Source organism: Odocoileus virginianus, chromosome 7, assembly GCF_023699985.2.
Source record: "Odocoileus virginianus isolate 20LAN1187 ecotype Illinois chromosome 7, Ovbor_1.2, whole genome shotgun sequence".
Taxonomy (NCBI): domain Eukaryota; kingdom Metazoa; phylum Chordata; class Mammalia; order Artiodactyla; family Cervidae; genus Odocoileus; species Odocoileus virginianus.
Window position 1 is genome coordinate 23,637,115 of NC_069680.1, and position 24,467 is coordinate 23,661,581.

The 24,467-nt window shown below is 38.9% G+C and overlaps 1 protein-coding gene across 9 annotated transcripts in view; it reads right to left on the bottom strand.

Annotated features, from left to right (window-relative positions):
* The window catches only part of ATE1 (arginyltransferase 1), a 160,257-nt gene that overhangs the window by 16,826 nt on the left and 118,964 nt on the right, over positions 1-24,467 (bottom strand). For all 9 annotated transcript variants that reach the window (XM_020910812.2, XM_020910804.2, XM_020910793.2 and 6 more), the window contains one exon: positions 22,993-23,113. In XM_020910812.2, coding sequence (XP_020766471.2) covers positions 22,993-23,113 — 121 coding nt within the window. The remainder of the gene's footprint in view (positions 1-22,992; positions 23,114-24,467) is intronic.

The window sequence follows — 24,467 nt, forward strand, 5'->3', positions numbered from 1 at the left end:
AAAAGATGTATAAACTCTGTTGTAGTATTATTTGTAACTTAAATTAAAAAAACAAACTTAAATGTTCATCAGTGGGGGAGGGGAGTTATTATCAATAATACATATCACAATAGGCAACCATTAAAAAAGAATGGGTAGACATACTTATACCATCTAATCCAGCAGTTGTACTTCTTGGTATTTGCCCAAAGGAGCTGAAAACTTGTATCAACACAAAACTTGCACATAAATGTTTACAGCAGCTTTATTCATTAACTGCAAAGCAAAAGTGAAAGTCGCTCAGTGGTGTCCGACTCTTTGTGACCCCATGGACTGTACAGTCTGTGAAATTCTCCCGGCCAGAATACTCAAGTGGGTAGCCTTTTCCTTCTCCAGGGGATCTTCCCAACCCAGGGATCAAAACCCAGGTCTCCCACATTGCAGGTGGATCCTTTGTCAGCTGAGCCACAGGGGAAGCCCATTTAACTGCAAAATGTGGAAGCAAATGTGTGCCAAGATTTCCTTCAACAGGTGAATGGATACACAAACTGTGGTACATTCATACAATGGATTATCATTCAGTGATGAAAAGAAATGCATTATCAACTTATGAAAAGGCATGAAGGAAACTTAAATGCATATTACTAAGTGAAAGAAGCCAATCTACATACCACATGATTCCATTACTATATGATATTCTGAAAAAGGCAAAACTATGGAGACAGTAAAGTGATCACTGGCTCCCAAGGGACTGGGAGGGGAAGGAGAGATGAATGAGGAAGCACAGACGCTCTTTAGGGCAATGAAACTGCTCTGCACAGTAACACATGGTAGATACATGTCATTATGCATTCTTCAGAATCCAGAAAATGTACACCACAAAGACTGAACCCCAATGTAAACTCTGCGCTTCAGTTAATAATAATATTATAACTGATAAGCCAATACTGATCCAATGCATCACACTAATGCAAGATGTTACTAACAGGGGAAACGGGGAGTGGGGGACTGGAGAGCATACAGAGACCCTGTACTTCACACTCAGCTTTTCCGTAGACCTAAAATAGACTTTTTTAAAAGTCTATTAATAAAAAAAATTTTTTTAATGTTAAGATTTAACAACAGGGGAAATTTCAGATTCTCAACAGAACACATTAAATAGCTAAATTCTAGCGCAGCGGTTCTCAACCTTGGCTGCACGCTAGAATCACGCGGGAAGCTTTAAGAAATGCGGATGCCCAAGGAGAAGGCAATGGTAACCCACTCCAGTACTCTTGCCTGGGAAATCCCATGGACGGAGGAGCCTGGTAGGCTACAGTCCATGCGGTCACCAAGAGTCAAACACGACTGAGCGACTTCACTTTCACTTTCATGCACTAGAGAAGGAAATGGCAACCCACTCCAGTATTCCTGCCGGGAGAATCCCAGGGACGGAAGCCTGGAGGGCTGCTGTCTGTGGAGTCGCACAGAGTTGGACACAACTGACGTGACTTAGCAGCAGCAGGGATCATCAGTACCAGGAAGCGAGGCCTACAGGTAACGGTGCAGAATGACCCCTCCCCAAGTAGTCAGACATACATGACCCCTAAAAAATATCACTGTCTGGATATAAGGGTATAGTAACAGTTTCTTGCTACTAAAATAGTGCTCAGCACAGAGAATTACTTAAAAAAAAAACACACAAGGATGTAGCAGTAAAAACCCTATATGGCTACAGTCATAAGGCCAGTTTTCATCTCTGCTTCTATTAAAGTTTCAGTATGGAGAGACTGACACTCAGGTGTGCCTTAATAACAGCGCAAATAAGCAGAGAGAAAACAACCTCAGTGGTCATTTTATATCTTAGTACAATAATGTTTTGATTCACTGTTTTTATATTAGAAGATAGCAGGTTTCTATTTGTTCACATGATAAAGTGAATCTGGGGAGACTAAAAGCCAGTATATTAATTATAGATGAGAGAAAGGGAGAAACTGAGGGTCCCTTAGAAGTCCATCTAACATTTAAGACCATCAAAAGCTCAATAGTAAAGACTGTCACAGTGGAACCATCTATCATAACTGTGCTTTGTTATTGTCACAGATCTACTCTTTTAAAACTTGATTTTAAATCCTTTTTTGAAGTTTTAGACTAAAACTGGCAGTGCTAATCTTTCTGTAAGTTAATATAGGAAGTAATAGTACAGTGATACAAAAAGTCCATTATAACATTTGGACCAGATTTTATTAGGTTCAATTTTGACCCCAGGTAATACGTTAACAGATTTTTCTCAATTATCTATTTGCTGCACATGAGCTATCTATAAAGTTTAATATTTTTCAAGACAACAGTCAGAAATGCACAGCTAAAACCAGAGTGATAGTTTAAAAATTCCTAACTAAGTAAAAAATAGTCCTTTGGACTTTTCAAAAATTAAATAGAAGACAAAAGCGTCCACTTGCAGGAAGATGAAACAAACCTGCTTTTCCCTATTGTCCCACTAAGTACTACAGAAAACCCTGGACATCAATATATAAGATGAACGTAAGAAGACACTGACAGGTGAGAGGAGGTGACAGGCAAGTAGGGACTCTGACACAAGGAAGGGCACAGTTCTGAACTTCCTGAGTTTTCTTTTTTTGTACTTTTATTCCAGATGGCATACTGGAAAAGCTGGTAAACTTCAAACACCAACATACAGACAAAAAAGGAAAAAAAAAAAGAAACAACAAAGAAGAAAAGTCTTGTCTATCTAACCATATGATCAGGAAAGAGACAAGCCTAGCAAGAAAGGAAACTTTTAGACAACAACCTCAAAAAACACAAACTGTGACAACTTACACAATATGAAATAGATAATTATTTCTATAATTAGTGAAGAAACTGAATCTGCAATTAATTCCTGAAAAAGAAATATCTAGACCCAGATGGTTTCACTGGAGGACTCTACCAAAGAAGAATTAACATTAATTTTATCAACCTCTTTCAGAAAGTAAAAGAGAGTGGACCCCAATCAAAGGCAGTACAAAAAAGAAAATGACAAACTCGTATCCCATATGAATACAGATGCAAAAATCCATTCCAAAATGTCAGTAAACAGAATTTAGCAGTTGGGTTTATTCCAGGGATGCCAGGCTGTTGCATCCTGGATTTGAAAACCAATCAATATAATCTACTACAGAGAAGAAAACTCACATGATGACATCAACTGATGATGTAACAGAGACTCCAGAAAGCCCCATACAGCTATGGCAAATCAACTTTTAACTAAAAAAAAAAAAAAAAAAAAGCAATTAAATGGAGGAGGAACTTTTCAACAGTGTTGGAATAACTGAATATCCATAAACAAAAAATTAAATCTTGACCTATACTTCACACCTTATGCAAAAATTATTTGAAATTCTAATCTATAGTGTGTGCTCAGTCATGTCCGACTCTGTGCGACCCCACTGACTGTAGCCCATCAGGCTCCGCTGTCCATGGGATTTCCCAGGCAAGAATACTGGAGTGGGTTGCCATTTCCTGCTCCAGAGGACCTTCCTAATTTAAAGATCAAACCCTTATCTCCTGCATTGGCAGGCAGATTCTTTACCACTAAGCCACCTGGGAATCCCTAACTCAAATGGATCATAGATTTAAATGCTATATAAGTTTTAGAAGATATTTGAGACCTAGGAGTTAGTGAAGAGTTCTCAGACATAACACCAAAAGCATGACACATAAAAGAAAAAACTGGACTGCATCAGAATTAAGATTTTTGCTCTGTGAAACCTTTTAAAGGGATGAAAAGACAAGGTGGTAAGGACTTGCATCTAGAGCATATAAAGAACTCATGTCACTCAACAACATAAAAGCAAACAATCCAGTTAGAAAATGCACAAAAGACAGAGGATACATTTCACCTAAGGGGATGTGTGGATGGTAAGTAAGTACATGAAAAAGCATTCAAGGTCAACACTCATAAGGAAATACAAACACCACAGTGAGATACTAGGAGCCACCTGTTAGACCAGCTGAATTTAAAACAGTAACAAAACCAAATGCTGGCAAGGATGTGAATAACCTATATCTCTGATATTTTGTGAGTGGTAATATGAAATGGTACAACCACTTTAGAAATGTCTGGCATTTAGTTTGGCAAGAACTAAATGGAAAATAGTTTGGCAGCTTCTTAAAAACATACAACTTACCATATAATGCAGCAATTGTACTCCAAGGCATTTTGCCCAGAGAAACAAAAACTAAAGTCTAAGACAAAAGCCTGTATAACAAATGTTTGTAGCATTTTTGGGGTGGGTAACAGTCCTAAATTGGAGACAATCTTGCTATTGCTGCTGTTTAGTTACTAAGTCGTGTCCAACTCTTTGCGACCCCATGGACTATAACCCATCAGGCTCCTCCATGGACTATAACCCATCAGGCTCCTCCGTCCAAGGGATTTCCCAGGCAAGAATACTAGAGTGGGTTGCCATTTCCTTCTCCAGGGGATCTTCTCAACCCAGGGATGGAAGCAGCATCTCCTGCACTGCAGGTGGATTCTTTATCTCTGAGTCAGCAAGGAAGACCTATTTTAGCATAAAAGTTCCTAATAACCTCTGAGATTAGCTGTCAAAATTTACTGACTTTCATCAGTTCAGTTCAGTCACTCGGTCATGTCCAACTCCTAGAGACCCCGTGGACAACTACTGACTTTCATAAACAAAAGCAGAACTGTAGTGTAGTGCCTTATAAACAAATTTAAAATATTTCAGGTTTCATTATGTATCATGCTGCTTAACACTGCCTGCTTTTGAACTAAAGATCAATTACTTCTTTGTGGTTTAAAATTCAAACAACGTTATAATGGACATCAGGGAGATGAATCCAATCAATTCTAAAGGAAATCAACACTGTGTATTCATTGGAAGGACTGATGCTGAAGCTGAAGCTCTAATACTTTGGCCATTTGATGGGAAGAGCCAACTCATTGGAAAAGACCCTGATGCTGGGAAAGACTGAGAACAGGAAGAGAAGGGGGAGACAGAGGATGAGAAAGCATCACCAACTCAATCAACAGGAGTTTGAACAGACTCCAGGAGATGGTGAAGAACACGAAGCCTGGAGTGCTGCAGTTCAAGGGGTCGCAAAGAATCAGACACAACTTAGCAACTCAACAACAATAACAATGCTACAGAATAAAACTTTGATCAATAAAGCCAATTTTTAATGAGTCTGATCTGATTTAATAACTTACTATGTTTTATTTTAAGTAATTTATTATTCAAGATGAGTAGGAGAATAAGATACTTTCTTGACTGAAAAAAGTCAGATATCAGGACTCTCCATTTATCTACTGTAATTAAGAGCTATCTTAAAATGAAATTTGAGTATTTTTTCAATAAATGAATGAATGTATGTCTAAGATTTCTTATACATACAAACACTCAAACCGTTAAAACAAACCTGGATATCTACAAGAATGGCACTTAACTAGATTAAGCTTACAAAAAAATTTTAAAAATAAAGTAATATTTAACATGAGCAAATGATACCAAGGGTGTCGGGGAGGAAGAGGTGTGGGGAGCCAATAGACAAAACAAAACATCAAATTAGATCCCTCAAAAACCTTAACAAAAGGTTGAGCTAAGAGAAGGCAAGTTACACACAACCATCTCTCCCCACTGTGAATTCTGTGATCCACTGAATGCCAAAATAATAATGACCTGCTGGGCTAAGTTATGAACCATGCTTAACACAAACACAGGTATGCTTATCTAGGAAGAAAGACTGCAGGGAGCTCCTCTTCTAGGCCCAGAGTCACCAGCCACAATCCAGCTTATCCCAGGATTCTATAGCTTTTCTTTCTCAAGACATGCAACTGTATACTTCAGGGTTTTATTTTTAATCTCAAACAATAGTAGGAGTGCAAAGGTCAGTGAACAGAGGTAATGGCTGTAACCACAGTTTCCAAAATCTTTTATGCAAACAAATTATAGAAAGCACAACTCATGTCCTTTGTAAAAGATGCAGAGATTTTACGTGTCTATCCATTCATTTCTCACAATTTAGAAGCCAAAATGGAATGGGCAATAAGCTCAATACGTGAAAACAATTAGCAATGAAAATGCACGCAGTACTCATTTATTCTTCTGTCACCTTCGCTTGGGAAAGCAGTTAAGATTTCCAGCAATTTGTTCCTGCAAGCCATTTAATGTCACCTTAGCGTCCTCTTTAATTATGACCAGTTAAAAGTGCTGTGTCTCCTCCCAGTTTTATTAAGGTGTATTTGACAAATAAAAATTAAGATTATATATACAGTTGCCCTAAAATAAAGCACGATTAGGGGTACCAACCCTCTGCACAGTCAAAAGTACAAGTATTGATTATAATTGTCCCTTTGTATACGTGGGGCCCCTGTACCCATGGTTCTGTATCCTATTAGTTCTGTATTTATTTGTGTTCTGTTCATTCTGATTCAACTAACCTTGGACACTGCAGTACTGCAGTATTAACTACTGAAAAAAATACATATATAAGTAGACACACCCAGTACAAATTTGAGTTGTTAAGGATCAAGTGCACTTAATGTGTACAACACAAAGTTTTGATACATGTATACATCATGTAAGGACTACCACAATCAAGCCACTTGACACATCCATTAAAAATAGTGCTAAAAAGCACTATTGAAAAATGCAGGGAAAAATACCCACCTTTTATTTATAGGAACAATAATCTAGCTGCTCCTTAGCATTATGTATGTGGATGGTCTTTCCAACCTGACAGTGAACTCCTCAAGGGTGGGAAGTGAACCAGAGCCCAGACACCACGTGCCCTGGGCTGTGAGGATACACAGACACATGATTTGCAGCACCGGGTAGGCTTCGAGTAAATGTCTGTGGTTCATGGTGCTGATCCTAATCTCATACTCTTCAGAGACAAGCAACAGAGACGGATCATCAGAGCAGTTACCCGACTTTCATCAGCTCTCTCGTTAATTAGTACCACATGTTGATTACTCAATGTCTGAATTCTCAAATCATTTTCGGATTGTTTTCCTTCATTTCTGAATGTGTAATAAATGTTAAAATTAATCAGGTCACAACAGATTTAAATTGGGCTTTGGGCTGATCCATTTTTAGAACGAGAGTGGTATCCGAAATCTTTGTCAAACTCCCATCGATTAACCACAATAAAATGGAGGGAAATGATGCTAATGCAAACAACCTGTCAAAAATGCCTCTGGCTCATTTGGAATGAAAGGCTCTGTCTCCTGCCTCACATTCTGGACTCATCTATGTCTGCATCTTCAGAGAGGCCGAGAATTCCAGAGACAAGAAGAGAATACCTATGCTCCAGATTTTTCAGAACCTGCAAAGCTAAAGCGATGATGTGGCTGAAGAGAGGAATTTGGGCCCAAACCCGACTGACTCACAGCCAAAGTCAGCTGCTTGATCAGAATGTACAGATTCTATGGAGACAGCCACGGGCTACAGGCTGCTCTGTTGCTGCTCAAAAGCTTGGTTACGGAGTCCCATCATCACCTGTCTCTTTTAATTCTATTACCTCTGGCTACTAGACTAGAACACGCAACTACTTCCACAAAGCATTCTTTCATAAGCTCCCCTTTCCAAGGTGACAAACAAAAAGTATGGAACTGAATAAGCTTTGCCACATGTCTTCCGGTATACTACCCTCTTGCTCAAAGGAAAAATATTTTCTTTTAACCTCTTATAGCTACCCAGGTTTTGGTGTTTTTGCTTTAACCTTTATGAGACTCTTTCAGCCCTTTTTTCATGCCACCCATCCAGTTCCATGCACTTCAGACCTTCCGCTGGATTTGCACTAGTTCACATTTGCTCAGGATGGAATCCATTTGTTACCTGCTGACTCAAATCTCCCCAAATGATCTAATGCTCCAGGTTTTTGCTTTCATTTCATTGCACTGAAAATGTCTACTCTGGAGCAAAATGTTTTAACAATGAAAAGGTGGAGGGGGTACTGTAATAAAAACATTAAAACTCCTTTCTTGTCATTACATAAACAAGCTAACCAGCAGCCAAAGTCAGTTACCACAAAGTATTACCATCAAGACATAAACCCTCTGGACAAGAGCCTAGGAAGAGACTCTGCTTTGTTCCAGCACATTCCTGGGCCTCTTTCCTGTGAGCTCCACACCTCCAGCTTCTAACATGGACACCAAGTCTTGTCTTCATGTTGCTCAGCTACACAGTCACAAGTCCCTAAAAGCTGACACTTTCTAAAGTTAATTTCAGTCTTTTAAAAGTTTAAAATAAATCTTTAAGAGCTCTTCCTATAACTCAAGTATTTCTTCCTAAGTCTTGAATCAGTTAAAACAGTTATGAAAGAAACGGCTACAACTTGCCATTTAAGGCCAGGACTATCTCCCAAAGCAAATTCTAGCACTAGTTCCAAATTCACAAAGTACAAATAAACTAAATGGTCCCCTTCTGCTTTTACTTGCCTTCTTGAGTGCACTTTAAGTGCTTCAAGAAAACATGTTCAAAAATTCTAATTTTTAAAATGACAATATAACTTGGTGACTAACTGCATTGCAAAGCGCCTTTGTTCTATCAAAGGATTCGCAAAATGAATTTACCATTAGGGTGTGTTTTAAAAGAGACATTTTAAAAAAATTCAATTTATAATCAATAGACTCCATGAGACTTTTTCTGAAAACATTATTCATTATTTTAAAGGACAAGGATATCGCAAATTTAGTAAAATAGTTCAAATATACTTACTAACATTTAGTCAGAATATCACAGTATTGTATCTAACCCTCTCCCTCCTCATACCCTCTAACTTTACTGACCCGGAAAATTTTCCTTTGGTTTTATCAAGAGATTGGAGGAATTGCCTGGTATTACTTTAAAATGAAGATCAAAGTTCCCATAAGAGCAATAATTTGCTTTGCATTGTTAAGGCTGGTATAGATGGCAGGTAAGAAAAAATGCAAATGAGAAAGTTTAAACAGCCTAAGTGTTATTACAAGTCCCTTTGGAGTACTTTCATTACATTCTTTCACAAGCACTGTCACACTTCACCACCTACTTTTCGGAAGAGAGAGAGGTTTTTAAGAAGAGAATTTAACTTAGATCTGTGAAATCAGAACTCAGAGTTCTTGACACCAAGGCTCAGACTGCATTAAATGACTCTGCTGTGGTCTGCAAAGAAATTATCTATGCAATGTGAGACTGAGTGAGCTAGAAAGGAATTAAGAGAAGAAAACACAAATTATCCTTATTTAAATTTTCTCTAGCATATTCAAATAATAGATATTGAGAGTAAAATATTTTTAACAAGCATCTTTGTGTAGTAGAGTCATCATGCATAGTATTTCATTTCAGAGTCTGTCCAAGGAGACACATCTGCAGAAACCAGCCATTTGGAAGACAAAGACAGTTACACTGCAAATAAAAGTGGAGAGTTGTTTTAAAAATAAGGCATATGACTGTGTGGTTTGCTAGGTCATACATGATAAAACAATGATATTACTGTGTGATACCATAGAACAGAATTTTGTTTAGCTCTAGCCAGTTTTCAGTTAAGTAGCTAGTTAGTTAGGGACAGAATCTTTGGAGTATTGGATCAATAAAATTACAAAATCAGAACCCAGTAAAACATAAAAATATTAAAATCTTGACCATGACTGACAGAAGACTCCTTTTATTTATTTTTTTCATGTATTTTTATTAGTTGGAGGCTAATTGCTTTAAAATATTGTAGTGGTTTTTGTCATACATTGACATGAATCAGCCATGGATTTAGATGTATTCCCCATCCCGATCCCCCCTCCCACCTCCCTCTCCACCCAATCCCTCTGGGTCTTCCCAGTGCACCAGGCCCGAGCACTTGTCTCATGCATCCAACCTGGGCTGGTGATCTGTTTCACAATAGATAATATACATGTTTCTATGCTGTTCTCTTGAAACATCCCACCCTCGCCTTCTCCCACAGAGTCCAAAAGTCTGTTCTATACATCTGTGTCTCTTTTTCTGTTTTGCATATAGGGTTATCATTACCATCTTTCTAAATTCCATATATATGCGTTAGTATACTGTATTGGTGTTTATCTTTCTGGCTTACTTCACTCTGTATAATGGGCTCCAGTTTCATCCATCTCATTAGAACTGATTCAAATGAATTCTTTTTAATGGCTGAGTAATATTCCATGGTATATATGTACCACAGCTTCCTTATCCACTCGTCTGCTGATGGCCATCTAGGTTGCTTCCATGTCCTGGCTATTATAAACAGTGCTGCGATGAACATTGGGGTGCACGTGTCTCTTTCAGATCTGGTTTCCTTGGTGTGTATGCCCAGAAGTGGGATTGCTGGGTCATATGGCAGTTCTATTTCCAGTTTTTTAAGAAATCTCCACACTGTTCTCCATAGCGGCTGTACTAGTTTGCACTCCCACCAACAGTGTAAGAGGGTTCCCTTTTCTCCACACCCTCTCCAGCATTTATTGCTTGTAGACTTTTGGATAGCAGCCGTCCTGACTGGCGTGTAATGGTACCTCATTGTGGTTTTGGTTTGCATTTCTCTGATAATGAGTGATGTTGAGCATCTTTTCATGTGTTTGTTAGCCATCTGTATGTCTTCCTTGGAGAAATGTCTGTTGAGTTCTTTGGCCCATTTTTTGATTGGGTCATTTATTTTTCTGGAGTTGAGCTGGAGGAGTTGCTTATATATTTTTGAGATTAATCCTTTGTCTGTTGCTTCGTTTGCTATTATTTTCTCCCAATCTGAGGGCTGTCTTTTCACCTTGCTTATAGTTTCCTTTGTTGTGCAAAAGCTTTTAAGTTTCATTAGGTCCCATTTGTTTATTTTTGCTTTGATTTCTAACATTCTGGGATGTGGGTCATAGAGGATCCTGCTGTGATTTATGTCGGAGAGTGTTTTGCTTATGTTCTCCTCTAGGAGTTTTATAGCTTCTGGTCTTACATTTAGATCTTTAATCCATTTTGAGTTTATTTTTGTGTATGGTGTTAGAAAGTGTTCTAGTTTCATTCTCTTACAGGTGGTTGACCAGTTTTACCAGCACCACTTGTTAAAGAGGTTGTCTTTTTTCCACTGTATATCCTTGCCTCCTTTGTTGAAGATAAGGTGACCACAGGTTCGTGGATTTATCTCTGGGCTTTCTATTCTGTTCCATTGATCTATATTTCTGTCTTTGTGCCAGTACCATACTGTCTTGATGACTGTGGCTTTGTAGTAGAGTCTGAAGTCAGGCAGGTTGATTCCTCCAGTTCCATTCTTCTTTCTCAAGATTACTTTGGCTATTTGAGGTTTTTTGTTTTCCATACAAATTGTGAAATTATTTGTTCTAGTTCTCTGAAAAATACTATTGGTAGCTTGATAGGGATTGCACTGAATCTATAGATTGCTTTGGGTAGTATAGCCATTTTGACAATATTGATTTTTCCAATTCATGAACATGGTATATTTCTCCATCTGTTTGTGTCCTCTTTGATTTCTTTCATCAGTGATTTATAGTTTTCTATGTATAAGTGTTTTGTTTCTTTAGGTAGATATACTCCTAAGTATTTTATTCTTTTTGTTGCAATGGTGAATGGTATTGTTTCCTTAATTTCTCTTTCTGTTTTCTCATTGTTAGTATATAAGAATGCAAGGGATTTCTGTGTGTTAATTTTATATCCTGCAACTTTACTATATTCATTGATTAGCTCTAGTCATTTTCTGGTAGAGTCTTTAGGGTTTTCTATGTAGAGGATCATGAGAAGACTTCTTTTAAATCTGTGCTTCAGTCCTAAGTCTAAATGTATTGTTACAGAGGCAATGGGGAAAGAACCAATCAGACACTTATCAATAAACATGTGACATTTCCTACCCAAAGCCCATGTATGTGCACAAACCTAAGAATAAAAGACTAATTATTGATATTATCACTAGAATTAAGAAACAGAGGAGAGGCCTGTTAGCAACAGACAAGCAAAGCCCAGAGAGGTACAACTACAATGAAATAAAGCGGCTTTAAACGTGTACTTTTCCCCCCTTGCCTATGTAGTCCTTGGCAAGAGCCAAAACTTTCCTCAGGCTTTTAATGAGTGAGTCCTTTATTTCCAACACCTGAATTTCATCAGCCAGACCCCAAATATCTGATCCGGAAGCCCTCCACTGAAGCTACCCAGGGTAGAAACTGGTCACTCAAATACAGTGTCTCAGGACAGTAACTGGGTTGTGTGAGCACATGCCTTGGTCTGACCCCAGCTCTTAGGGCCATGGGCCACGTGTACCCACCATGGACAATCTCCAGCACTTGACAGAAGCCTCTAGTGAACTACAGCAGTGAGGTGTCAAGTCAGTCATCTGTACAGGTCTTCTCAGTGACAGGAATATTCTACGATGTGCTCCTCGTCCCAACCCCTTTCTACCTCTGACCAGCTGTCTGCCTCATGCATGCAGGTTTAGAGAAAAGAATAAGATAGGCACTGTGAGGATGAAGGAAGATGATATGTGTTAAGGGTTTAGCACAGTGCTTGGACCAAGAAATATGAGTTACACAAGTCTCAGCTACCATTACTACGTATACCAAAAGAGAACAGGTGGCAGAGATGGAGTGAGGCCCCAGGCCCCCTCGTCTTTCGGTTCTCCCAGACTAGTGTTTTTCAAATTGTGAGTGGCATTAACGGTTATGGAATCAATGTAATGGACTGTGAACGGCATTTCTTAGAGTGTGAAAAAAACTACAACAAATTCAAAACGTGGGACTTCCCCAGCTGTCCAATGGTTAAGACTTCGCCTTCAAATGCAGGGTGTGTGGGTTTGATCCCTGGTCAAGGGGCTGGGATCCCACATGTCTCATGGCTAAAGGACCAACACATAGAACAGAAGCAGTATTATAACAAAGTCAATAAGGTTTTTTAAAAAAATTAAAACAAAAATTAAATGCTACAGAGGTCAAATGAGAAAGGATGCATATTGTTCAGCATATTTTTGTTTTAGCCGTGTGTGTGTGTGTGAGAGAGAGAGAGAGAGAGACAGAGGTATTCGAGGAATGTGTATTATGTCACAATGTAAAGGGACGTTTCTAACAGTGGCCCAGAGTGCATGCATGTGTGCGTGCTCAGCTGCGTTTGATTCTTTGCAATCTCAGGGTTGTAGCCCATCAGGCTCCTCTGTCCGTGGGATTCTCCAGGTAAGAATACTGGAGTGGATTAGCCATTTCCTTCTCCAAAGGATCTTCCCGACCCAGGGATCGAACCTGCGTCTCCTGCATTGGCAGGCGGATTCTTTACCATTGCGCCCCCTGGATAAGTTCACTATCTGAAACTGCTTGACTGCACCTAAAACTACAGTGGAATTTCAATCTTCTGATCACAACAGTGAGGAAGATTTAGGGTGGCACCTCCCGACACCTCTACCAGATGTCTACAAACACCTTTAATTCATCAGGTCCAAAGTAAAACTCATTATTTCCTTCTCTGAAAAATCTGCTCATCTTCATGCTTCTCACTTCAGAAATGAAGTCAACATGAACCCAGTTCCTGTCAGAACCCACAACTCTTGTGACAACTTTCTCCCCTACCCATTATCACCAACAGTGACCCAGCCAGTCCTGTGCATCCCACCTGTGAAGAGTTTTACTAGCCTCTCTCCCTTCTCTGTTACCAACCACTCCCACCCACCCTATCTCAGCCACCAACATCTTCTGCTTAAAGTGCTGTATGCAAAATCCTTCTAGTCAGGCTTCCTACCTCCAATCTTTACCAAGTCCCATTCATACTCCACTCGTGAAGTAGAAATGACACTCTGTTGATGTCACTCAGGGCTGAAAACCCCTTCATGGCATTCCAGTGTTTTCAGAGGAAAAGGCTGAACTCCGGATAATGATTCCTGCATTATGAGTCCTGCACTGGCCAGCTGCCTCTCCTTGCTCCAAGCCCACGGCCACTCTCAACTCTAGCAGTGCCCTCTGCTCCTCAGACCTTCTGAATACACTCTTCTTTGCCTAGAGCTCTTGGATTCTGTTCCTTTTAAAATTCTAACTTAGATCACTTCATCAATTAGTGTTCCATCTCCCACACCCTGTCCAAATCAGAGCTGAGGACCCTGCTATGTGAACTAACTTCATTATACATTACCACCAATATACTACTTTTTTCATTTTCCTGAAACAGCTGGAGTGTCCTTTACTAAATTCCCTGAGGGCCGGGATGAGTAATTTACACCAGTCATAAAGCACAATACCGGACTTAATACTTGTTTGTGGTCCTTACTCTATCTGCTCGAATGCACCTGACATGTTCAGCTGACATCAGAGACCTGTCACCTCCTTCTGTACCTTTCGGTGTCCTACACTAGACCTCTCTTGGGATTGCCTCTTACAGCCCTTGGCCTCACCTGGCTCACGCTACAACTGTGGCATGTAGTTCCACGAAGGACAGAAGATCTGTCTCTCTCGCTTTCTGCCTTTCAGAGACAGCAGCCTGCTGGGCCACAGGAGCCTGCTCTTTACTTGTACAGGTACAAACTGAAAATGCAGAGGCGTTAACACCCGACGAGACAACCATCAGTCAGGGGACAGGCTTCGATCCCTCAGGTGGCCAACTCTGAGACACGTACCGGAAGGGCGCTCAGAAGGGCTGACCTCCAGTCCTTAAAGTGGTAGCTCATACAGTAACACAGCCTTCTATCCTTTCCCTCCTTCCCTAGTTCACTCTCTCTCGTCCCCTACTCCCCTAACTTTAGAGAATCTAAAACAATTTCTCAAATGAATCATCCGAGTGCAAACCCATGTGTCAGATCTGCTTCTGGAAAGAAATCAGACTAAGACAGTCTCTCTCTTTAGCGTTACAAGTGCTTCGATTTTTATTCCTGTTTTCTTATTTTGCTAGGAGGTAGGTAACTTTATTCTTTCCCTATGTGTCAAAACTGTCTTTCCTATTTTCAGCAAATTTTATTATTGGTGAACATTCCACAGAAGCATGAACAAGTCAAGTCTGCTCTAAATGAGGTCTATTTCAAATGAATGGCAGCTAGGAAAATACATTTCTTAAAAGAACAGGAATTCTATCCCAGTTTCCATGTTTACATTAAAAACATTTTGCCAGCATCACATGAAGGAACATTCATAAAATAAACAGACCTCCTCATACCTTCATGTTACAACTTGCTTATTTTTCTGCAGAGAGAATGTATATTAAACATCCACAAAACAGAATCTAAACAGTTTAAAAGTACCTCGCAGGCAAATGCAGACTCTATTCTCACACTGAAGTTGGGTATGAATGATTTCAGAAATTCGGGCTGCTACACTTGCCATTTGGGTCAGTTTCTCCAATAGCCAACAGGCACTGGATTGAGTATCACATGATGCAGGCTCCACAATACAGAGTATTTACCAATAATTCACAGGGTAGGAAGATGTTCAGTCAACTGCAAATGATTTTAGGGCTGATGACATTCTGGGATATCATCGTTTCCCCTTTCTTTACTTATTTAATCTTTAAGCATTCCATTGATTGTCAGAGATCACTAAATTTACTGGCTAAGCAAAGCTTTGAAATTCTCTCCTTTCACTGCTGCTTTCCAACATCAGACAAAGTTTAAAAAAATGTTTTTAAATGTGTTTAAAACCAGAATGTATGGAGATGGACAGTGCTTACAGCATTTCAATGATTTGGGGTAGTAAAAAGTTTTCACTTTTATTACAATAAAATATCCTTGCAGTTACATGTCTTCTCCAAATTTTCTAAAGTACCTAGATGAGAGTATTAAAAGAACTCTATTATCACCAATGACAATAAATTTATTTTTATATAAAAGCACCTGAAATCAACGTCTTCCAACTCTGATACGTAAGTGCACACTCCATGTATAACATATCTAATGCCTAAAATTAAGATGCTACAAAGTTCCCTAACAGCTAGAAACAAGCCTCCTTGACACACCACGGCTTTGTCAGCTATTAGAGGGCACAGACTGAATCCCATTTCTTTGTTAAGATCCACATTTTTACACATTCTAACTTTTCTGAAACCCAAACGCATCTTATAATTCATGGAGTCACAGTCTAATTGGCAACACTGTTTCTTAATAGTAGCTAAAATAAAGGACTAAAATTTGATGATGTCTCATATTCAACAGAATATCACAGTTCATCCAGCATTTAAACAGCAGGTTATGGGCTTTATTTTTATTCTTTAACTGACATTTTGGACAATCCCTTCATGATACAAAAAAGTCAGTTTTCATTCAAACAATAAACAAAATAGCATAGCAAGGTGCCACACATTAGAACCAGGCATCATTAGCATTTATAGACATATTCTGAAGTATCATGATATTTTTAAGCCTGTTAGAATCACACTGAAATAATTTTTATTATTATGGAATTATTTATATTGAAAACTGGGTGACTATAAAAAGGACTATTTAAACAATTATTTCTATTATTTCTATTATTTCTATTCAATTATTTCTTTTCTATAAGCGAAAAGAAAGAAATCAGAGAAACATTTCCTTAACAGCTAAATGGAAATCTTAAGTCTGCTCTCAAACCTTTTCAGAGGTATTTCAGGTTGCCTCTGGCCAAGGCTAACAATTTTCAGTCACTGACTTACTGCTCACACATACATGCTTTATTGAGTAAAGACTGGCTAGTAAAAATTTGTAAAACAGTATTTAAAAAATTTCTCTATAAGACTGGCTTTTAAAAAACACTTTTAAAAATGAGAACAGTCATTTACAACTGTTGAAGTTTACCTTAATGAGTCTTAGCTTCACGTTTTAATAGAAAATGCAAATATTAAAACATTATAATACCTTACTCTTAGGCATAAATATTATAGGAAAGACTTGTTTTGCTCCTTAGTGTCCTCATTAAAAGATCATGCAAACTAGGGAAATGTAGCTTCTAATTTTTAAACCAGGAGTCATGTCAGTGCTATACTAACATTTGAATAAAGAAGGCATATCTTTGAAAAGGAGTTAGGTGGGAAAATACACTAATAATAAAGTGATATCTTTAAGTAGAAGGGGATAAACTGAAAAAAATTAGGAGACTGTAACTTTCTACATTTTCCATATCAAAACACATTCCCCAGATTCACCAAACGTAAGAGCCAAATTTCCAGATGCTTTCTTGGGTGACGCCTGGTCTCTTTACGGGGCTTCCCTGGTGGCTCAGGCAAGAATCTGCCGGCAATGCAGGAGACCCGGGTTCGATCCCCAGGTCAGGAAGAACCCCTGGAGAAGGGAATGGCCACCCATTCCAGTACTCTTGCCTAGAGAATTCCACGGACAGAGAAGCCTGACGGGCTACATACAGTTCATGGGGTCACAAAGAATTGGACACAACTGAGCAACTAACACATGGCTGGTTACAGGGTTCTTTATGACATGTAGTAGGCTACAATGAGTTCTATCTCCAGTTGGCTACATCTAACAGCGCAATCTTTACTGGCAACAAAGAATTTATGCTTATTAAGTATCCAACAGGGATTCCCTTGTGGCTCAGCTGGTAAAGAATCCGCCTGCAATGCAGGAGACCCAGGTTCCATCCCTGGGCTGGGAAGATCCCCTGGAGAAGGGAAAGGCTACACACTCCAGTATTCTGGCCTGGAGAATTCCATGGACTGTCTAGTCCATGGAGTCGCAAAGAGACAGACACGACTGAGCAACTTTCACTTTCACTTTTTCAAGTATCCAACAATCAACATTATTCATTTTGCAACTTCAAATGGGTAGGTCAACATCAAATCTGGACCTCAAAAAATTTTTGCCCAGAGGAGAATTAAAAGAATAACAACTTAAAAAAAAAAAAAAAGAGTAACAACGTAATTCCAAATCTAAAATGATTTAGAAAGCCCCTATCTACTTAAGTTATCACTGCAGCACATTTTTAGGGACCCTAGGAAGTTTCAGTACATTTGCTTTCTTACAGGCATTGTTTCCCAGTGATTAGGATGACATTATAGCTGAGGTCCATCCTCTTTTGAGGGACCATAAGCACAACATTCAGGACGTGATGTCAGGCTTGCAGGAATCAAGCAAGCCAGTCTGAGCCAGAGCTCTTTCTGAGCCTGGCCACTTCACACACACAGACAGCCAGAGTGGGACTTGATTTTTCCTACGGGCATACACGACAGAAACTGCAGAGGTACAGATAAAGTGCCAGGGAGAAAGGGGGATGGAGTAAAGACAGAAAAGAGACAAATGAAACAACATAAAATAAAATTTGGAGGCTCCGAGTTTCAGGGGATGGGGATCAAATTAGGAAAAAGCTTCTTGTACTAGTTTAGATTTCTGACAGCTGCTGGGAAGATTTTATGTTCCCTAAAAATGCATAAAAGCACTAAGTCAGAATTAGGTGCTATTATGGTTTATGGTAAATTTAAATTTGATATCCTTACTAATAATTTATGGCTTAGTTACCTTATAGAAAAATAAAGAACTTTCTTGCAAATATTTCAAAACATGTACAGAAAAAGAGTGAAAGCTAGACTAATCTGTGATAAAATATATGCTTCTGTAACTCTAAGTGGAAATAGAAATAAAGCTGATTCTAGTCAGCACCTCTGAAATACAAAAAGTATTATACAAATATTACACTGTAACATTTGAATTAAGATTATATTCCTGATTAAAATACATCATTTTTGTAATAAATAATACCAAGGGATCAGTGGTGAAGCATTCAATTATGTTCCTAGCATAAAATAAGGTAACAGGGGAACACAGAGTAGAATAGTGCTTGGGAAACAGCATATACTCAATAAAGTTTTAACTTTTTTTAATAAATCTAGAACCAAAAGGATTTTACTACCAACAAAAATAGTACTGTTGACTGAAAAAAAAAAAAAAAAGCTCAACGTAAGAGCTGTGAGTTAAGTTTAATTTGGGGCAAAACAAGGAATACAGCCCAAGAGACAGTATTTTAGAGAGGTGGGGGAGCGGTCAGTAGTAGGTGTGATTGTAGTGAAGGGGGTGTGAGCAGTCCAGCACACATCTTGTGAAGGTTTGCTGATAGTCACAACAAGGAGATGTCTCTGTTACTGATTTAGTGCTTTTCTAGATATGAGGAGATACAAAAACTGGGCTCCACTGGGATCATGAAAATATTCTCCTGAAAATATCTAACTATCTCAAGGCCTGTTCTGCCAGTTTTTCGAGGAGCACAGAGTGCCTCATTCCTGATCCTGAACTGTCAGGAGTGCTCAAAGTCAGTGGCTACAAAATTTTGTAACTTAATCCTGGTAGAGGCAGTTGGCAAATGCCAATTTTCAGTTGGCAGTACAATACTCTGCAACATTAAGAATCAAATCAAATCATAGCTTATCATGGTCTCAAATCGACTCCAAACCACTGGGTTTACTCTTTCAGTGATGCTTGTGAAGTATCTGTATTAGATACTGTCTATCACGTAAGTAGTGGCATCTGTTTGGTGAATCATCAACCACATTAGTGGTCAAGCAGTTTTTACTAAGTAAGAAGCAACACAAAGTATTAAGAATAACTACAAAAATGTGAAGCATGATTTGTTTTTTTAAAAAAATACAAACAGCTAAGTACACAGAAAAAAAAGATGACAAGATCATAAAAAAATTAACAATGATTGTTGCTGTACTGTGGATCATTTTACTTTCCATCTTAGTAGTGGTTTTATGCATCTGAACAACTTTTCTACTAGTGTTTCAAACATTTAAAAAAGTAAATTAATCCAAAAAAGTAACAGGTAACTGTGATGCAAAAATTTTAAAGTCTATACATATCCGACTATTAATTTAAAAAACAATGTATCACATTTACTTAAAAATCTCTTGAGGAACTTTGGAAATCCCTTGTTTAGACAAGACAAAGACCTATTTACGAACAAAAGAATCTCTTTAAAATTTTCCAAGTTACTTTACTTTGCCAGCCCCTGCCCCCACGGTACTGTAAAGCAGTGAACATGATAGGTTTTTATCAATGTGCAGGATTCTTAGCAGAGCAAATAACCATAGAACCCAAATCCCCAAAATGTGCGGGATTGGAGGAGGCTGAGTTGAGGGCAGGGAAGAATAGAATTTCCAGACATTGTCAGCAATTCAGTTAGGGAAATGTAATTTTTCTTGCAAGTAGCCAATGATGCACTTGTAGCCAAAGACTGTCTCACAGACAGTCATGGTGATCAACTGTGCCTTTCACAGAGAACTTTACTGAAACAGCTGAAAGGAGGAGCAAGATTTTAGTGAAAAAAGCACCACGCCGACTAACAATATTGTCCATACTAAGCTCTGTACTTTCTGAGTCAAGGTTTGGGTCATGTAAAAGCTAAGCTGGCCCCAGAGAAGAGAGCAGTTTTTCACAGACTGCCATTTAAATCTCAAATGACCATGTTTCACAGCATGCTCAACACATTCCAGCATGTAACTGCATTTTAATTTCCTAAAACCACAGGTTTTAAGTCTGATTTCAAATAGTGTCTGGACTGTGATATTCAATACTGATAAAACTAGACAGTGTTCTTCAGAAATTTCCAAAGATTCAGCATATGGAAAAGGATCTTCATTTTCTTTGAAGCACTATTACCAAAGAAATTAACTCCTCTGACTTTTGCGAATGAATCTAAAGAGTGAATATTAAGAGCTGAAGCTACTAACACAGAAATGGAACTTAGATTACAGGAAAGGAACATGCTGTATACTCCTCACTCACCAGGGCGAGGTACATATCACGTGACAAACCCGCATATATGAGATTTCAAATTTTCTTTGCCATGAAATGCTCATCCGTGCTTACTTTGGAAAATGAATTCAAAATATACTGACATGAGTGAATCATTATATTTTATTGTCCATTCAGTACACAGAAATCATTCAGTCACCTTTCCAATTTTATAAACCAGGGAGAGCTTGTTGACTGCTTTAATCTCCCAAGTATATGTAAGAAGAGAAGCAGTCTTTAGAATAGATCAAGACAGAAAAAGGGAAGGTGAAGTTGTGTCATGAGCTTGGGAGTCAGAACCAATTTAAGATGATATTATTATTCAGTTGGAAGGAATTTATAGACAAATTTTTACATGTAAACATGAAACAATACACTAAGATGGTCAGCAATTTTCACCACAGGGACTGGCTCTGACCTGCCCTTGAGAAAAGATAAAGGGAAAAATTTTTTATAAGGGGATAGAGTGGTTAAGTACAGTTGACTTCGAACAACATGGGTTTGAACTTCTTGAGTCCATGTATACTCAGAATTTTTTCAATAATGAAGTAGGACACAATTGGTTAAATTGTTGTTAAATGTGTCTTGGTTAAATCCAAGAATGCAGATAGAAAGGACCAAGTCTAAATTATATGTGGATTTTCAACTGGGTGGAGGGCTGGTGCCTGCCCCCGGGTTGTTCAAGGGTCAACTGTATATGCTTTCCTCTAAAATACTACTGCCTTTTATTTTGAGCCTGACTCCAGAGCTAATCGACAAATTCATTTGTTTTTAAGCAACAAATCTATTTCATCAATGAGGTAGAACTTAGAATGAAATTCTGATCAGTAATTTAAGCTGAAGGAACTACAAAGCTTTGGTTGCTCCACAAAACTAAACATCTAAAAAACCTGGAGTTAACCATAGGGTGCCTAGCAAATGGGTCCCTCTAGCTGTTCTTCATTGGATTCCAAGGTATCGTCAGGTGTAAGAAGCGCCCACTCTTGAATTCATAACAGCTTTTTCCAGAAGTTAACAAAATACATGGGTACATAAATCTTTTTTTTTTTAATGAAACCTAATATATGGGGGAAGAAAAGACTGCATTTCTTTCCTTGTCCTCTGTCTTCATATTTAATTTATCCAATTACTTTCTTCTTTTCCCCTGACCTCTCCATTTCTCTCTGCTTCTTTTTCCCTAAACTTAGACTAGACCACAGGTGACTACTGGGAACATGTTCGTATTTTTAAGAAGTAAGCACAGGGCATCTCCTCTGGTGGGCTATGTTGACAGAAAGGTCAACGAAGCGCACACTGAAATACCTGGGAACTTCAGTCTGGGGGAAGACACACACGGCAACTGAATGGACCCATCACAGAGCACAGGAGCATCATGACCACAGCGAACACGGGGAGGGTGGGGAGGGCTGTGGGGAGGAGAGCTGCTGTAAACGGGAGGTGGTACTCAGGTGACAGGGACGTGAACAGACCTCCACGTCTTTTCTCCGAGAGAGGCTTCAGGGCAAAAAAAGGCAAACGCAGAAGCTTGTGGCATACACAGGACGAGGTATGTTAATTGGCCTATCACCAACACAAGAGGGGGGCTTTGTTCTCAATGTGACTGTTTTAATCCTTATTACAGTCCAATATGAAAGGTCTTATTATCATCTTGATTGTTAAGGCCAGGAATCTGAGGCCAGAGAGATGATGAAATTGTTGAAGAATGATGGAGTTAGGTCAGAAAGCAGGAAGTCTGGCTCCTGGGCTGTACTCTCAGTGACTACCTGCTACCACTACGCAATATCCAAAGGAGAGTATTAAGAGATAAAATATGGCTGGGGTTATTCTGGGCAGGAGTAAGAAGAAATGACAGAAACGAAGCAGCACCAGAGATGGCAAGTCAAGAAAGTGTCATCACAAAACCCATCGCAGCCGCCTGGGCCCCCGTGAAACCATTCCACAACTATATTCAGTACAACTGGTCAATACTTCTATCTTCTTGACACTGGCTAAATAATCCAGTGAACAATTCGTACGCACTGTGATAGTGGTCAAAGTAACGGATAATGGTGTCAGCCCTCAAAGCATGTGAAAACTAACCAAATGCAGGAAGCTGGGTCAGTAAGTAGCACAAGCACAGGAGGCTTCTGCGCTTCTTTGCAAAACCGTTACTGTGAGTGTGTGACTGCTTTGTGTATGTACGCACATGTAGCGTCTCTTATTTTAGAAACACAAACATGTCCGTGCACAAGCACTCACTCACACACTCTCTGAAATGTTTGTATCCAAAGTTACTGGACCCTGTCAAGGGCCATAGTCACACATGCGGACTCCGAAACAGAGCCAGTGATTTCCGGCTGAGCTCCGCTTCAGACATACCTGCTTCCAGGTCCTGGTTGAAACGGCAGTACTTGGATTTCTCAAGTGAGGGCAGGCACTGCTCAATGGGGACCCAAACATACGTCTCAGGACACAGCAAATCCGACGGTCTGTACTGACCCTAAAGAGAAGTGAAGAAAAAAGGCACTGACATCACTAACATATGACTTCCTAGTTGCAAGGCTCCAGAATTCCAGGGAAGGCACTAATCACAAGTTTAAATGGAGTCAACCCGGAACAGCCTGACTGTAAACACGCACCAACCCTATTAGTAACTGTTTTCCTAGCTCAAGAATGCACATTGGATTCAGAGGCTCTCAAACTCAGGTATCACCCTTTGGGATGCCTGTGTTGACTCAGAAGATCTGAATTTCTACTTTCTTTTGGGATAAATACATAACATGATTCCTGCTGAGCTGACTGCTAAGAATACCCACTTCCAAATTCAAGTGGACACAAGTGCTAGTTAATAAGTGAAATTTTGTATTTGAGAGCATTATGATTTATACATGAAATAAATTTTATTTTCCAGAGTGGAATTTCACTACCCTTAGTCAGAATTCTTAAATTCGTAAGCTCAGCTGATAGTACTGATTCCATTCTAATGCACTGAAAAGTACTGTCTGGTCAACACGCTTCCATGAGCAATCTAGACTGATAAATAGACTATATAACAGATACTAAAGGAAAAAAAAATCACTCCTCTAAGGGTAATTTGGTAGCCAATTAACAGAGAATAGTACAAATTATGTGAAATCATTCAGTCAAAATTTTCAGAAATATTAAAGTTAATTAAAATTCCAAACATCTCTTCTCTAAATTTTAACATTCAAAATTCATCATAGAGGTTAAATCTAAACATTGGTTTTCCATTTTTTTTAACTACAGCCCATAGTAAGAAATACATTTTACATTATAACCTAGTAAACCTATATGAAAATATAAAACTATTAATAGGAACAAATCTTTTACTACACAATGCTTACCCATGTTATGTAATCCTCTATTTTCTATTTCATTTTTAAAAAAAAATGATGCTCTTGGACCATTTAACCACCAAAACTGCTTTCATAAACAGCAAATGGGTTACAAGCTCAGAGTTTGAAAAACACTACCTAGTGCAAACCTCATGACAAAGAACACTGCTGTTTCAGGGTGGAGCACTGTTACAGCTTTGAGTCAGAAAGGTGCTCTATAACTTAGACTTAAAATGGACACCACGCCCTCCCAGCATTCAAAACATTCAGCAGTCTGTAAGATAATGGAGAGATTATACATAAAATGTACACAAACAGATTAATTACTGCTTTTGAGATGTTGGAAGAGAATTCAAGGAGGATATAGAGTCTTAATGGGGACTTAGTTTCACTGGCTAAGTGTGGGACAGGCTGAAAAGGAATGAGAACAATCTAGATGAAGATTACAGCATAAACAAATATAACGCTGGCAAACAGGAAACAGCAGAGTGCTGCAGA